At 48.8% G+C, this 13686-nt stretch overlaps 1 protein-coding gene across 2 annotated transcripts in view; it reads left to right on the plus strand.

Moving 5' to 3' along the window:
• Window positions 1-13686, plus strand: part of EZR (ezrin) — a 52826-nt gene that overhangs the window by 35862 nt on the left and 3278 nt on the right. The window contains exons 5-12 of one of the 2 annotated variants that reach the window (XM_003897981.4): window positions 918-1192; window positions 1771-1854; window positions 2886-3032; window positions 9197-9293; window positions 10582-10745; window positions 11108-11238; window positions 12376-12536; window positions 12903-12995. In XM_003897981.4, coding sequence (XP_003898030.1) covers window positions 918-1192; window positions 1771-1854; window positions 2886-3032; window positions 9197-9293; window positions 10582-10745; window positions 11108-11238; window positions 12376-12536; window positions 12903-12995 — 1152 coding nt within the window. The remainder of the gene's footprint in view (window positions 1-917; window positions 1193-1770; window positions 1855-2885; window positions 3033-9196; window positions 9294-10581; window positions 10746-11107; window positions 11239-12375; window positions 12537-12902; window positions 12996-13686) is intronic. The other variant, XM_031667328.1, reaches the window with a different exon arrangement.

The following is a 13686-nucleotide window of genomic DNA, read 5'->3' on the forward strand; positions in this document are numbered from 1 at the left end:
TTGGTTAGGCTGGTCTCGAACTCCCGACCTCGTGGTCCGCCCACCTCAGCCTCCCAAAGTGCTGGGATTACAGGTGTGAGCCACTGCGCCTGGCCTATTTTTTGTTTTTGTTAGTTCGTTGTTTTTTTTGTTTGTTTTGTTTTTTTTTTTTTTTTTTTTTTGAGACGGAGTCTCGCTCTGTTGCCCAGGCTGGAGTGCAGTGGCCGGATCTCAGCTCACTGCAAGCTCCGCCTCCCGGGTTTACGCCATTCTCCTGCCTCAGCCTCCCAAGTAGCTGGGACTACAGGCGCCCGCCACCTCACCCAGCTAGTTTTTTGTCTTTTTAGTAGAGACGGGGTTTCACCGTGTTAGCCAGGATGGTCTCGATCTCCTGACCTCGTGATCCACCCGTCTCGGCCTCCCGAAGTGCTGGGATTACAGGCTTGAGCCACCGCGCCCGGCCTAGTTCGTTGTTTTTTTAAGAAGAGACAGGGTCTTGCTCGGTCACCCAGGCTGGAGTGCGGTGGCGCCATCATAGCTCACTGCAGTCTCGAACTCCTGAGCTCCAGGGTTCCTTCTGCTCAGCTTCTTGAGTAACTGGGACTATAAGCATGCACCACCATCCCCAGCTAACTTTTTTTTTTAAATGTTGTAGAGATGGGATCTCTTCTACGTTGCCCAGGCTGGTCTCAAACTCCTGGACCCAAGTGATCTTCCTGCCTTGGCCTCCCAAAGCACTGGGATTATAGGCATGAGTCACCATATCTGGCCTTTTGACTAACCATTTTTTGTCTGGAATGCTAAAAAGATTAAGAATAGACATTATCTCCTGAAGACTGGCCTGAGGGCCCCATTGAGTCTTGGTTAGAAGCCTGTGTTGGGGACAGTGGGCCTTCGTCTTCCGGATTTGTGTCGAGAGTGTGGCTTGCTTTGTCCAGGTGTCTGCCCAGGAGGTCAGGAAGGAGAATCCCCTCCAGTTCAAGTTCCGGGCCAAGTTCTTTCCTGAAGATGTGGCTGAGGAGCTCATCCAGGACATCACCCAGAAACTTTTCTTCCTCCAAGTGAAGGAGGGAATCCTTAGTGATGAGATCTACTGCCCCCCTGAGACTGCCGTGCTCTTGGGGTCCTACGCTGTGCAGGCCAAGTTTGGGGACTACAACAAAGAAGTGCACAAGTCTGGGTACCTCAGCTCTGAGAGGCTGATCCCTCAAAGGTGAGCACAGGGTGACCTGGCCTGGGCAGGAGCAGTCATGCCATACTCGGTAGGGAGAAGCGATTACATTAGAAACACAGGGACTTTGCCAGTGTCAAGTGCTCCTTCACGCTGGGACTCTAGTCATTAAGGCACTGACCAGCGACCTGAAACATAGCCAGGGAAGGTGAGCTGCCATTCCTCACGGAAACTAAAGCACAGCCGTGTCCTGTGGGAGCGCAGCAACATAGCAAACTTCTCGACCTGACTGCTTAGCTCCTCCTGGTTTATGATAGGTTGGCCCCTGTGAAATCTGTTTTTATTTACTGGTGGTCACAAAAATGACCCCATTTGGAAGAAAAGGCCACTTAAAATACCTTCTTAGTTTTTCCAGCCTGAGTTCTTGTTCAAAACGCTTGGTCTTCCAGATTAATCGTCATGAATAGAAATGCTACACATCAGGAAATAGAAACCAAAGCTCTTTGGGATTGATTGATTTGAATGGAAAGTAAGGGTTTGAGTGTGGGTGGTAAGTGGTCCTCCTTCCTTGCCTGTCACAGCCCTTAAGGATGACAGTGCTGTTTCCTTTTGCATTCCAGAGTCATGGACCAGCACAAACTTACCAGGGACCAGTGGGAGGACCGGATCCAGGTGTGGCATGCGGAACACCGCGGGATGCTCAAGTGAGTGCTGCGCCCTGCTATTGGGATCTGGCCATCTCCATGCGCTCCAGCGTGTCTTTACCTGTGACTCTAGTTAGTACTTTAAAGGGCTTTTTGTCAGGCCTTGTGAAGACCTTGAGGGAACCGAGCTGAAAGTGGGGTTTCCTTAGGGAAGAGGTTTTTTTGGGGGAAAAAAAAAAAAAAAAAGCCAGGTGTCTTGCCCGGGGAAAGAAACAGTTTAGCTCAAGCCTTCAGGTTCTAAAAGCTTATGTCCTCTGTTTGTAGAAAGTGTGATGTCTAAACTTCATTTTAGTCAGTAGGGCATTGTTCACCTACAATCGGTGTTATTTTTCTTCTGTCAAAGAGGTGCTAGTTTGCTCATTGTATGAAGGTAGTTGTCTTACAAAGTGTATGTAAATGAAAAAGGATCCCAAGTGAGAAATCCTGATTTCTCACTTGGGATCCTGGACGTGGGGATCCAGAACCTGGACGTGGGGCTGTTAATGTAAGACATGGCCAGACCACCGGATTCTGGGTGTTCTTGTCCTAGAGCCTTGTCTCTGGCCTAGTCTTGCGACTCTGCATTATTTCAGCCTCTGAAGTTTGTTTGAGGTTTGAGCCTCAGATTTTGTGCTTCAGGGTTTCCTGTCTGGCCCAAGCATCCTTTGTGGAAGAAAAACAACTCGAAGCCCATGGGGAGGGTTGTGGGAGTCCCAGAAGACATATGTGTGGGCAAGAGAAGAAGGAGGATTGTGCCGAGTGATAAAACTTAAAAACCTGTCAGAGAAGCCGGTGTGAATCAGTTCTTCCTGAAAGTTTGGGGTTTGGTGGTGAGGCTGCAGGGCAGCACGGAACCCACCCCAGGCATAGCTTCCGGGCTGCCTGGGTCCCCTCCCCACCAGTCTGCTGCCTGGCCCCTGCCTGTCTGCACGCAGCACACAGCGTTGAGCCCATCCTACACAAGGCGCCTTAATTTAAAAATACTGGAAAGGTTTTAGTGTTCTGGATATTGAGTGCTACCAATAACTGCCTGTTTCACTCTCTCCAATTAGAGATAATGCTATGTTGGAATACCTGAAGATTGCTCAGGACCTGGAAATGTATGGAATCAACTATTTCGAGATAAAAAACAAGAAAGGAACAGAACTTTGGCTTGGAGTTGATGCCCTTGGACTGAATATTTATGAGAAAGATGATAAGTGAGTTGAAGTTCACAGTTATCTTCAGTAGGTGGGGTGGTGGGCCTGGAAACAGTGGCAAAATGGCAAATTTGTGGGTTATTTTTGAAGTTTTTATTTAGCAACTTACTATCCTGAAGTAAGAATCGTTTAAGGGCTTTTGGACTGCTGTGGCCCGCTCAGAGGGTGGTCCAGAGGTGTGTGGGTTATCCTCTCTCATAGTGGGCAGGGCCAATAGTGGGCTCAGACCTGGGAGAGGATGGCAGAATGGAGCAGAGGCTGCCTCTCCTCCCCCTGCCTCTGAGGTTCCACCTCAGCTACCTGCAGGTACCAGCACATCCATCCATAGCTACTTCACAAGCAGCCCAGCCAGTGCTGACTCCTGGCTCTGAGGTTTGTGCTAATCCAACCAGGAATGTTGATGGTGTGATGATAGACTTGAAGAGCTGTAAACAATAGCTTGTATGTGTGGACACTTTAGCTAATAGTCTGCAGGAGATTTCTTAATTACCTCACATTTAGTTAATGATGTTTGTTGAGTGAGGGCCTGTAAGCAAGCTGGGTACTACAGCAGAGCCAGGCCTCTCCACAGGGACAGACAGTCCTGCTTTCAGATACAGGGCATTTGCCTGCTTTCTGCTGAGGATAAACAGGGAACGTCATCCTAGTTCGTGAGGGTAGGTTTCCCATGGTGAGTCCGTGACATCAGCATAAGCCTAGATTCTAGATTGATCTGATCAGAAGATACCTGAATTTAAGAGGCAGAAGGAAACTACCTCTGGAAAGAGAAGGGAGAGGCTCTTGACTGCCTCCTGCCAACTGTCTCTGCTCCGATTGTCCACAGTCAGCTTGATTGCTCTGCAGGGCTCCCCTAAACAAACCCTCTGATGGCCTCCAGCTTCAGGGGCCTGGCAGAGAAGGTGCCAGGGCAAGAATGCTCCTGGGGTCTTTTTGCCAAGCCCTGCCTTTTGGCCTGGGTTCCTGCTTTCCACGTAAGGAGGAGAGTGGCCCAGAGTTTCTGGATGTACCTGGTTTCCTTCCCAGCCTCATGTTGTTCCTTGAGATGACGGCTCTCCCCATTTCCCACTTGAGGCTCACCCATCTCACCTGTTCTCAGGTATTTCTGTTCTCAGCTCCCCCACATCTCAGGTTCCCCCAGAATCCTCTCTGGAGTTCTCAAAGGGAGTGGCGCTGCTCTCCACAAATGACCTGCACATGAGTCCATCTCTCCATTCGCAACCATGTGAATTCCTGCCAGAACCCAGGGCACAGATCTATTTCACTTGGGGGTCAGGGACCTGTGCCAGCTGTGCCCAACCTCCTCTCACTTCCAGGGCCCACGTGGTGATACTGCACAGGGAGGGAGGCAGGCGCTGTCTGCTGGAAGGAAGGTGCCCATTAGGGATGGAGTTAGTTACGCGATCCAATGTGATTTACCTGTCAGAATCACAGGAGCTCCTCAGAGAACCTGGAAATGAGATATTGAGGACTCGGTTCGCTCCTACTCTTGAGTGTGCTGGATGTAGCACTGGTAAAGAAGCGGGAAAAAGCCAGGCACAGCGGCTCACACCTGGAATTCCAGTACTCTGGGAGGCCGAGGCAGGCGGATCCCTTGAGCTCAGGAGTCTCAACCAGCCTGGGGAACATGGCAAAACCCCGTCTCTACCAAAAATTTAAAAAATCGGCTGCCTATGGTGGTGCATGCCTGTGGTCCCAGTCACTCAGGAGGCTGAGGTGGGAGGATCACTTGAGCCTGGGAGGCAGAGGTTGTAGTAAGCCAAGATTGTGCCACTGCACTCTAGCCTGGGTGACAGAGCGAGACTGTGTTTCAAAAAAAATTTTAAAGAAGTGGGGAAAGTGGGTAGATACAGGAACTTGGAACCAGGACACCATCTTTCTGGGGGACCCCAGCGCTGAAGCCGTGGCTCTTAAGATAGCCATGCCAAGGAGCGGTGCACAAAGTCCTCGTGGGAACGTATGTGGGAAACTGCCTCTGCCTTTGAAATCTCTTGAATGACCAGATTTTGTAATGTGGCCAGGCCAGGGCTGTCCAAACAGGTTTTTCAACCTGCAGGAAAACAGCCATGAGCAGGAACTTGCTGATGTCAGCTTGTAGCTGCCCCAGCCCACGTAAGTGTCCATTTCTTCCAAGTAAAAATGTGAGCTGTGTGCCCTATTTAGTACTGGTCTAGCTCTCTGCTATCCCTCCCCCACCGTTGAGCAGTGAACCTGGCAACTCTCTCAGATGGTTCTTTTCCCGCAGAGCACACTGGGGTGTTGGGCAGGCTCACTTTCTGCCTCTCTTTTCCCCATTCCTGAAGGCACACCCCTCTCTTCACAAAAAAAGCATTTATGTAGATATTCAGTCAATTAATAGGCCCAAATTCTTTCCCTTTTGAACAAATATTGACAACTTGGTAGCAGCATAAGCAGGAGACTGTCCTGAAGTCTGAGGAGTGCTGAGAACAGCCAGCTGTTGTGCTGTTACCTCTCTCGGTGGAACTAGGAGAATTAGATATGCCTGAACATTGTTCAGGTGAGAAAGCTAACCTATTGAATATGGAAATTGAGCTCTAAGAGATTTGTACTCTGCAAGTAAAGTCTCTATTTTATTAAAACACTTCCCTGTTTAGTACTAAATAGGGTCTGGCTGGAAATCTGTCTCTTGGGGTCTCCTTTCATTGTACACGTAACCATTAAGTGGGAGCATGTAGGACTATTTGTCATCTTTCTTTAAACCCTTAGCTTGGACTAGGTGGGAGTATAAAGAGGGCAAAAACAGGTAAGCGCCCTCCTGACTGGCATTATAAGCTTGTGAACAGAGAAAGTTCAGTTTAGCTAGGTTAGAATTTGAAACCTGACACTCTCAGACCAAAAACAAAAACTAGACGAACCTGATCTATCTGTAGTCCTATAAAATCACTTTTTTTCCCCTTAGCTTCATCCTTCTTTGGGCAGATTTCATCATAGAAGTACTTCTGTAGGTAGGAGTTTCTGGACGTGCACTAGGTCCAGGGCTCCCATCTTAAAGGGAAAGGGCACACGGGGAGCTTGGAGACTGGAACAGGAGCCACAGAACGTGTGTTTTCTTTAAATTCCTTGCAGACAGGTACTCAGGGCTTCACTTGCTGTCTCACGTCTCTTTCCATCTGCACATCACTTGCCACCTTCTGGCTCTCTAACACATTTCCAACAAAATTGCAGGCATCCATATCCTTCCTCAAAATGAAAGTGCATATGATATACTAGAGGTGAGGTTGGTTATGTTTTGTTCTTTTGATGTAAAATTTAAATACAATGAAATGTAATCTTAAGTGTTCATTTGCTGAGTTTTGACAGATATGCCCGAAAAATGCAAAATCTTAAGACATATAGAACATTATCACCCTCAGCTGCATATTTTGGATTGAAATTTTTAAATCATTCATTCTTGCATTTATTTATTTATTTATTTATTTTTGAGACGGAGTCTCACTGTGCCACCCAGGGTGGAGTGCAGTGGCACGATCTCGGCTCACTGTACCCTCTGCCTCCTGGGTTCAAGCAGTTCTCCTGCCTCAGCCTCCCAAGTAGCAGCCTCAGACACACGCCACCACACCCGGCTGATTTTTGTATTTTTAGTAGAGACGGGGTTTCACTGTGTTGGCCAGGCTGGTCTCAAACTCCTGACCTCAAATGATCTGTCCACCTTGGCTTCCCAAAGTGCTGGGATTACAGGGGTAAGCCACTGTGCCTGGCCCATCCTTGCGTTTTAAAGTCATTTCAGGCTGGGCATGGTGGCTCATACCTGTAATCCCAGCACTTTGGGAGGCTAAAACAGGCAGATCCCTTGAGGTCAGGAGTTCAAGACCAGCCTGGGCAACATGGCAAAACCCCGTCTCCACCAAAAGTACAAAAAATTAGGTAGGTGTGGTGGCACATGCCTGTGGTCCTAGCTACTTGGGAGGCTAAGGTGGGAGGATCACTTGAGCCCAGGAGGCGGAGGCTGCAGTGAACCAAGATTGTGCCACTGCACTCCAGCCTGGGTAACAGAGTAAGACCCCATCTCAGTTTAAAAAATATATATTATTTCAAACTTTAAAAAGATTCTAAAAATAGTACAAATAATTCCTATATGCCCTTCACTTAGCTTCCTCAAACATTAACACCTTATGTAACCCTAGTCCAAATGCCAAGATCAGAAAATTAATGTTAATAGTCTCTAGATCTTATTCTCATTTTAATCAGTTTTCTCACTGATGTCCTATTTCTGCCCCGGGACCCTCTCTGGAGCCACACCTACAGTGAGTTGTTAGACCTCCCCGTCTCCTTTGATGTGGGATAGTTCCAGTCTTTTTTTGTCATGACCTTGATGTCTTTGACGAGTACTGTCCATTGACTTTGGAAAGCCCTTGGATTGTCTGGTGTTTTCTCATTATTTGGAGTTTTACATTTTTGGTGAGAAGAAAGTGCTGTTTTGCCCTTCCAGGGCCTCTTTCAAGGTGGCACATGTGGTCAGTATATCTTATCTTAGGTGGTGCTAATTTTGGTTATTAGTTAAGGTGGTGTCTGCCAAGTTTCTTCACTGTAACATCACTATCCTTCCCTTTACAATTGGTCAGTGTATTTGGGGGAGATAACTTTAAACTGTGTAAACATCCTAGTTCTAGCTACCATTGATGAGATTACTTTGGTATTTGAGAAATTGTGATTTTTAAAAACTTCTTTTTATATGTATTAGAATTCTGTAAGGAGCCAATTTCTTTCTCCATTTATTCAGTTATATTAATATGGACTCATGGATATATGTTTCGGTCTTCAGGTTATGATCTACGAGTATGTATCTTGCTCAGGTTGTTTGAGATATAGCCTTTAGGAGCACCTTGAAGTGTGAGCCCTGCATTCTTTGCAGGCTTCCTTACTCTCTGGCTCTTCAAGATGCACCAAGTTCATCGTTTGTGTTCCCCATACTAGTCCTGGAATCAGCCATTTCTCCAGAGGCCTCTGTCTGGTCCCTGTTACTGGAGAATCACGCTTTCTTAATGTGTGGCCTAAGCAAGGAAACTTATAAACCCTGTGGCCCCCTTCTCTGTGGACCCTGTTCATGTCCTATATGTGATCTCTTAGGAAAAAGGAAATCCTTGGGCTTTAATTTTCCAACTTTGGTCAAGAATTAAAAGAAGTTCTTTAACTCAAAAGTAAGTCATAATTTTCATGTTTAACCCTTTTATTTTGATACTGCAATTATGCTTATGAGTGGCTATGAATTGTTATATGAGGTTTCAAAGTCCTAAGAGGACAAACTTGCTAGACACACCAGAGAGCTGGAGGCCTAAGTTTTCTAAGGTCAGAACCTGTTTTGAGAGTCCTGTATAGAGACTGGATCCTAGCCCCTTGAAGTTTCAGGATGCCGCACACTGGCTCACAGTGCTATGTGCTGTGAAAACCAGAGGAGCAGAATGCATAGCAAGGCCTTTGTCCATTTTTCTTGGCAAGCTCTGTTGAGTATGGCACATCTAGGAACATGATGGGATCTTGGCCCTCCCTGTTGGTTTCATAGAACTAAATGATCAGTAACTTAAATAACATTCAGCAAACAGAATGTAGCAGAAGAGCCTGCATGTTAAGGGAGGCCTCAAGGGAAAGGGAGGCAGCCCCGGGGAACCGTGTGTTGAAAGATGGGTCTGAACCGCGGAGTTTGGGGCTGGATTTGACAGCTCTTGGATGCTGAGTTAAGAACTGTGTTGACATATGAGGAGAGTAAGTTAATCAGATCGGCCGACTGAAAGTAGGGGTGCTCCAGCACAGTGCTTGAGAGTGGGCTCTGGCAGGATGAGAGGTAGGCGAGTGTGGTGATGTGATGTGGGAATGAACAGCAGAAGATACCTGAGGGAGGGTCAAGGTGCCTGGGTAGGAATTGCAGTTGACCTCGAGATCACCAGCCTGGGTAATCATAGGTGCCCCAAACTGAGGAAAAACCAAAGGAAATGGGAACAGACTAAGGTTGCAGATGCCTTAAAGCCAGCCACTTGGCTTAACCTAGGACAGGTAGGAAATATTTGATAATAGCATATAACACATTATGCCTCCTGGGTTAAGAGGCATATTATTTTAATTGAAGTAATAAGAATTGATTTACGAATCTCTTAGCCAATCCACGAACATACGTATACATCTAACCATTCACTTTCTCTTTTTAACCTCAGGTTAACCCCAAAGATTGGCTTCCCTTGGAGTGAAATCAGGAACATCTCTTTCAATGACAAAAAGTTTGTCATTAAACCCATCGACAAGAAGGCACCTGTAAGTTCCAAAGGATTCTATTCAGGGACTACTGTTTTTCATTCTTATACTTGTCAGGGTAACAGATTTCTCTCTGTGATGAGTAGCCGGTGATAGTCCAGACTCCCTATGTGGTTACACTGAGGGCCAGAGATCCTGTGGGCCAGAGATCCTGTGGGCCAGGCAGTTGTTGCAGCGGAGACCACTTAACTTTTCACATGATCTTCCTTATGAATAAAAGGGCAGTTCTGAGTCATTGGCCAGATAAGCATTTCCCAAAATGCTGTGTTTTTGGTGTGGAGAGCCAGCCTGCCTCCTGGAGCACCTGGGTGTGGGGACTGTCTCTGGCACCTGACCAACAGTGGGACCTGCGAGTCTCAAGGGCCAGATTTGCCTTTCAGAGCTGTCCTGGAACTTACCCAAGATAGGGACAGTCAGACTTACACCCAAGCATTGCTGGTCCCCAAGGTTTCATCTAGGCTTCACCCACTTCTGTCGTCAGAAGTGTGCGTCCTCACACAGGTGACACTAGCAGGCAGTCATTTTGGGAGGAGATAGTAAGAAGGTGACACTTCATGTCCTGAAATCTGAGAGTATTGATTGTAATAGCTGCAGAGACCAGTGCATTATGGAAATTTGTTTTGGTTTTATTTATTCTGCTGACATTTAAGCTTTTGTTAGCTCAGAACATTTGAGACATATGCACATAACTGTAGCATTATAGAAGGGGTAAGGATTTTGTTATCTAATCATAAATCTGGTTCTCTAAAAAATTGCCACCTGGAGAAATTCTGTTATCCACCTTAGAGCCTGTTCTGAATTTTATGAAAATTATAGATTGAAAACGACTTTGGTGGTCAGCATAGCAATAACAGTGTGGGAGGGGAGGCTGTGCCAGAGGAAGCTCAAATAGAAGCAGAGGCAATCCAGGCAAGCATTGGGGATGGAGCAGTGAGGCTGGAGAGGACATCATGAAAGGTGGCTACCTGGAAGAGCAGGCAGGTCTGAGACTTGAAGGGTTTCCCAAGGCTGAGAGTTCTCACCTTGGAAAAGCTTTGCAGTTTACGTGCAGCGGGATTTCAGTGTGCATGCAGCATGTACATACCCACATGTAACTGCACACACACGCAGCACATGCCCTTCCTCCACCCGTCCTGGAGAATGCACATTTCCAGTGCTGAGACGCTGCCATCCCTGTTCTGCTACATTTGTTCTTTTAGAAAAGTTCCGGACCTTTGTGAAGTATGGTTTGGGAGAAGAAAACCAAACAAAGGAGCTTAAGTCCAGGTGGCCCTGTTCTGTTTTGTAGGACTTTGTGTTTTATGCCCCCCGCCTGAGAATTAACAAGCGGATCCTGCAGCTCTGCATGGGCAACCACGAGCTGTACATGCGCCGCAGGAAGCCCGACACCATCGAGGTGCAGCAGATGAAGGCCCAGGCCCGGGAGGAGAAGCATCAGAAGCAGCTGGAGCGGTGAGCGTGGGAGGCCAGAGCGGGGGCCTGTGTTCTCCCAGCTCAGCTACCGCCAGCCCTGCCTGCTGAGGCAGCCAGTGCCTGTCAGGTGACCGCGCAGCTGATGGGGAGAGCCTGGTGGAATGGAACCCAGTCGCCACACTGGGATCTTCGAGGCCTTTGTCTCTGGGAGGTTGCTGTGGTGCTGAGTCTGGTGTCAGCCCTGGAGCGGCTGCTCCCTCAGGCAGCTCAGGCTGGTGGCAGGCCAGGGTGGCCCTCAGGATGCCAAGTCTATCCTGGAGCTGCACATACCCGTGAAGTGTGTTGACCCCTCACTTTCCTGCCAGTCTAAATCTCCCTGTGCCTCTTTTTCCCTGCACCAGGCAACAGCTAGAAACAGAGAAGAAAAGGAGAGAAACTGTGGAGAGAGAGAAAGAGCAGATGATGCGTGAGAAGGAGGAGCTGATGCTGCGGCTGCAGGACTATGAGGAGAAGACCAAGAAGGCAGAGAGAGGTCAGGCGCCCTGGGGCTGGCACTCTACACTGGGTCATGCATTTCCACAGGGGCAGGGGCCATACCCACCCAACCACTGGAAATGAAACCAAGAACATGTCCCACACTGCAGACTCACAACCGAAATGATAAAATAGTTATTTGGTTTGGAAAACAATTCTGTAGTTCATTAACTTTGGTGCTCATTGTTCTAAGACATTGTATTTTATTTTATTTATTTATTTTTTTTTTTTTTTTGAGACGGAGTCTCGCTCTGTCGCCCAGGCTGGAGTGCAGTGGTGCGATCTCAGCTCACTGCAAGCTCCGCCTCCCGGGTTTACGCCATTCTCCTGCCTCAGCCTCCTGAGTAGCTGGGACTACAGGCGCCCGCCACCTCGCCCGGCTAGTTTTTTGTATTTTTAGTAGAGACGGGGTTTCACCATGTTAGCCAGGATGGTCTCGATCTCCTGACCTTGTGATCCGCCCGTCTCGGCCTCCCAAAGTGCTGGGATTACAGGCGTGAGCCACCACGCCCGGCCAAGACATTGTATTTTAAAATTTCCCTAGTCCTTTGCAGTAAGTGCTCCATCACCCAGTTTCCCTGATGAGTACAGTAAGGTTTTGGTGCGGTACAGTGATCTTCCCACAGCCCCACAGCCCATGAGTGACAGGGCCATGTTGCACTGTCATTGACCTCTAGACTAAAACCCAAAGGCTTCTTCAGAACCAGACTCCCCAGCACAGCTCCAGTTGACAACCCCAGCAGCTGGGCTGATTACATAAGGTGCCACAGATGCTGTGTTCACTGGCAGCCCTTAGCACAGATGGGAAGGGTGTTTGTGTTCTGAGTGGAGTGTGGGCCACCAGCACAGCGGGCGGCTGACCTGGGGAGAGTTAACGCCAAGAGGGTTGAGTCAGGCATGCCAGAGGGTGCCTGGCCCACCACGTTGGATGGGTTTCTAACCATCTTGAGGAAGTTGTCATGCAAACAACAGCAATGAGCTGTGAAGTGCTTTCCTCCAGGGTCACTGGAAGACATCCCCCCTTGACCTGTGACTTGGTCTAGGGCTCTGTGGCTTTGGGGGTGCAAATGGAAGGCGAGGGCGCCTAGGTTCCTGGGCCAAGGGCTTGAACGGCTCTGGCTTTGTGTCTTCTCAGAGCTCTCGGAGCAGATTCAGAGGGCCCTGCAGCTGGAGGAGGAGAGGAAGCGGGCGCAGGAGGAGGCTGAGCGCCTAGAGGCTGACCGCATGGCCGCGCTGCGGGCTAAGGAGGAGCTGGAGAGACAGGCGGTGGATCAGATAAAGAGCCAGGAGCAGCTGGTAGGAATGGCCTGAGTTTCAAGATGCTGAATTATAGAGAGGCTGCTTCTGAGGATGGAAAATGTGACACCTGCCTTGTAATAATTGTCATGTCTGGAAGCTGTAAGCTGATCTGCTGGGGACTGAAGCAGCTGGCGGGGAAGGGGCCGGGCTGTTGCCAGGGTCACCCGTTGAAGGTGGGTGTGGGCATCCAGGAAGTGATGGCAGGGAGGGTGCACGATGAACCCTGCTGGCCATGAAGTGGGGGTGACGGGGACTCAGATGTCACAGTGGAGGCTGCTCACCAACACACATTAACACTCATTCACAACTGGACTCTGTTGAAAGGATATCAGAAGTCACTTTAGCTTGGCATTCCCTTCCCAGGCTGCGGAGCTTGCAGAATACACTGCCAAGATTGCCCTCCTGGAAGAGGCGCGGAGGCGCAAGGAGGATGAGGTTGAAGAGTGGCAGCACAGGGTGAGTCTGCATGGGGGAAGCCGCATGGCCACGGCATCTGTTGCCCACTGCCTGGGCAGTGGGCCCTTCTGCAGGTGGGTGGGTTGGGGGAGAGGTCTGGCTCAGCTGCCATGTCCTACTGGAAGCTTCTGGGATGTCTCACGATCCTCTGCCAATACCAGTTGTATTACTGAAGTAGACATTCCCAAAGAGATGGGTTTGACTTTGTACATGAGTCAGGTGCAGCTGCTGGATTCATAGAGGGAGGACTTATGATTGACTTTCACGACCTTGCTCCCTCCACCCCAAACTGTTCAGTGCTGATCTGATAGCCTCCTCTGACAGCTGATCTGAATTGGTTTTAAATCTGATTATATATGTGCCCCTTGCAATGGGGTCGCAGTGCCTGAAACATAACCTCCTGCAGCTGGTATATATAGCGGGCACCATGAAAAGATCCAGGTCCTTGGAAGTCTCTAGGCTGGAGCAAGAGCCGGGCTCTGCTGCCCATCAGCTATCTGACGGGGGGCTAGTAGCATCACCTCTCCCAGCCTCATTTTCCTTATTGTCTCAGGTAGTTCTTTACAGCCGTGTGAGAACAGACTAATACAGATCGGCGATACCCAACTCATAAAGTTGCTCTGCAGATGTGAGGTCCCATGCCCAGGACCTGGCAAACAGAGGTTTAATCAGCTGTAGCTGTCACTGTGAG

Source organism: Papio anubis, chromosome 6 (genome assembly GCF_008728515.1).
Source record: "Papio anubis isolate 15944 chromosome 6, Panubis1.0, whole genome shotgun sequence".
NCBI lineage: Eukaryota > Metazoa > Chordata > Mammalia > Primates > Cercopithecidae > Papio > Papio anubis.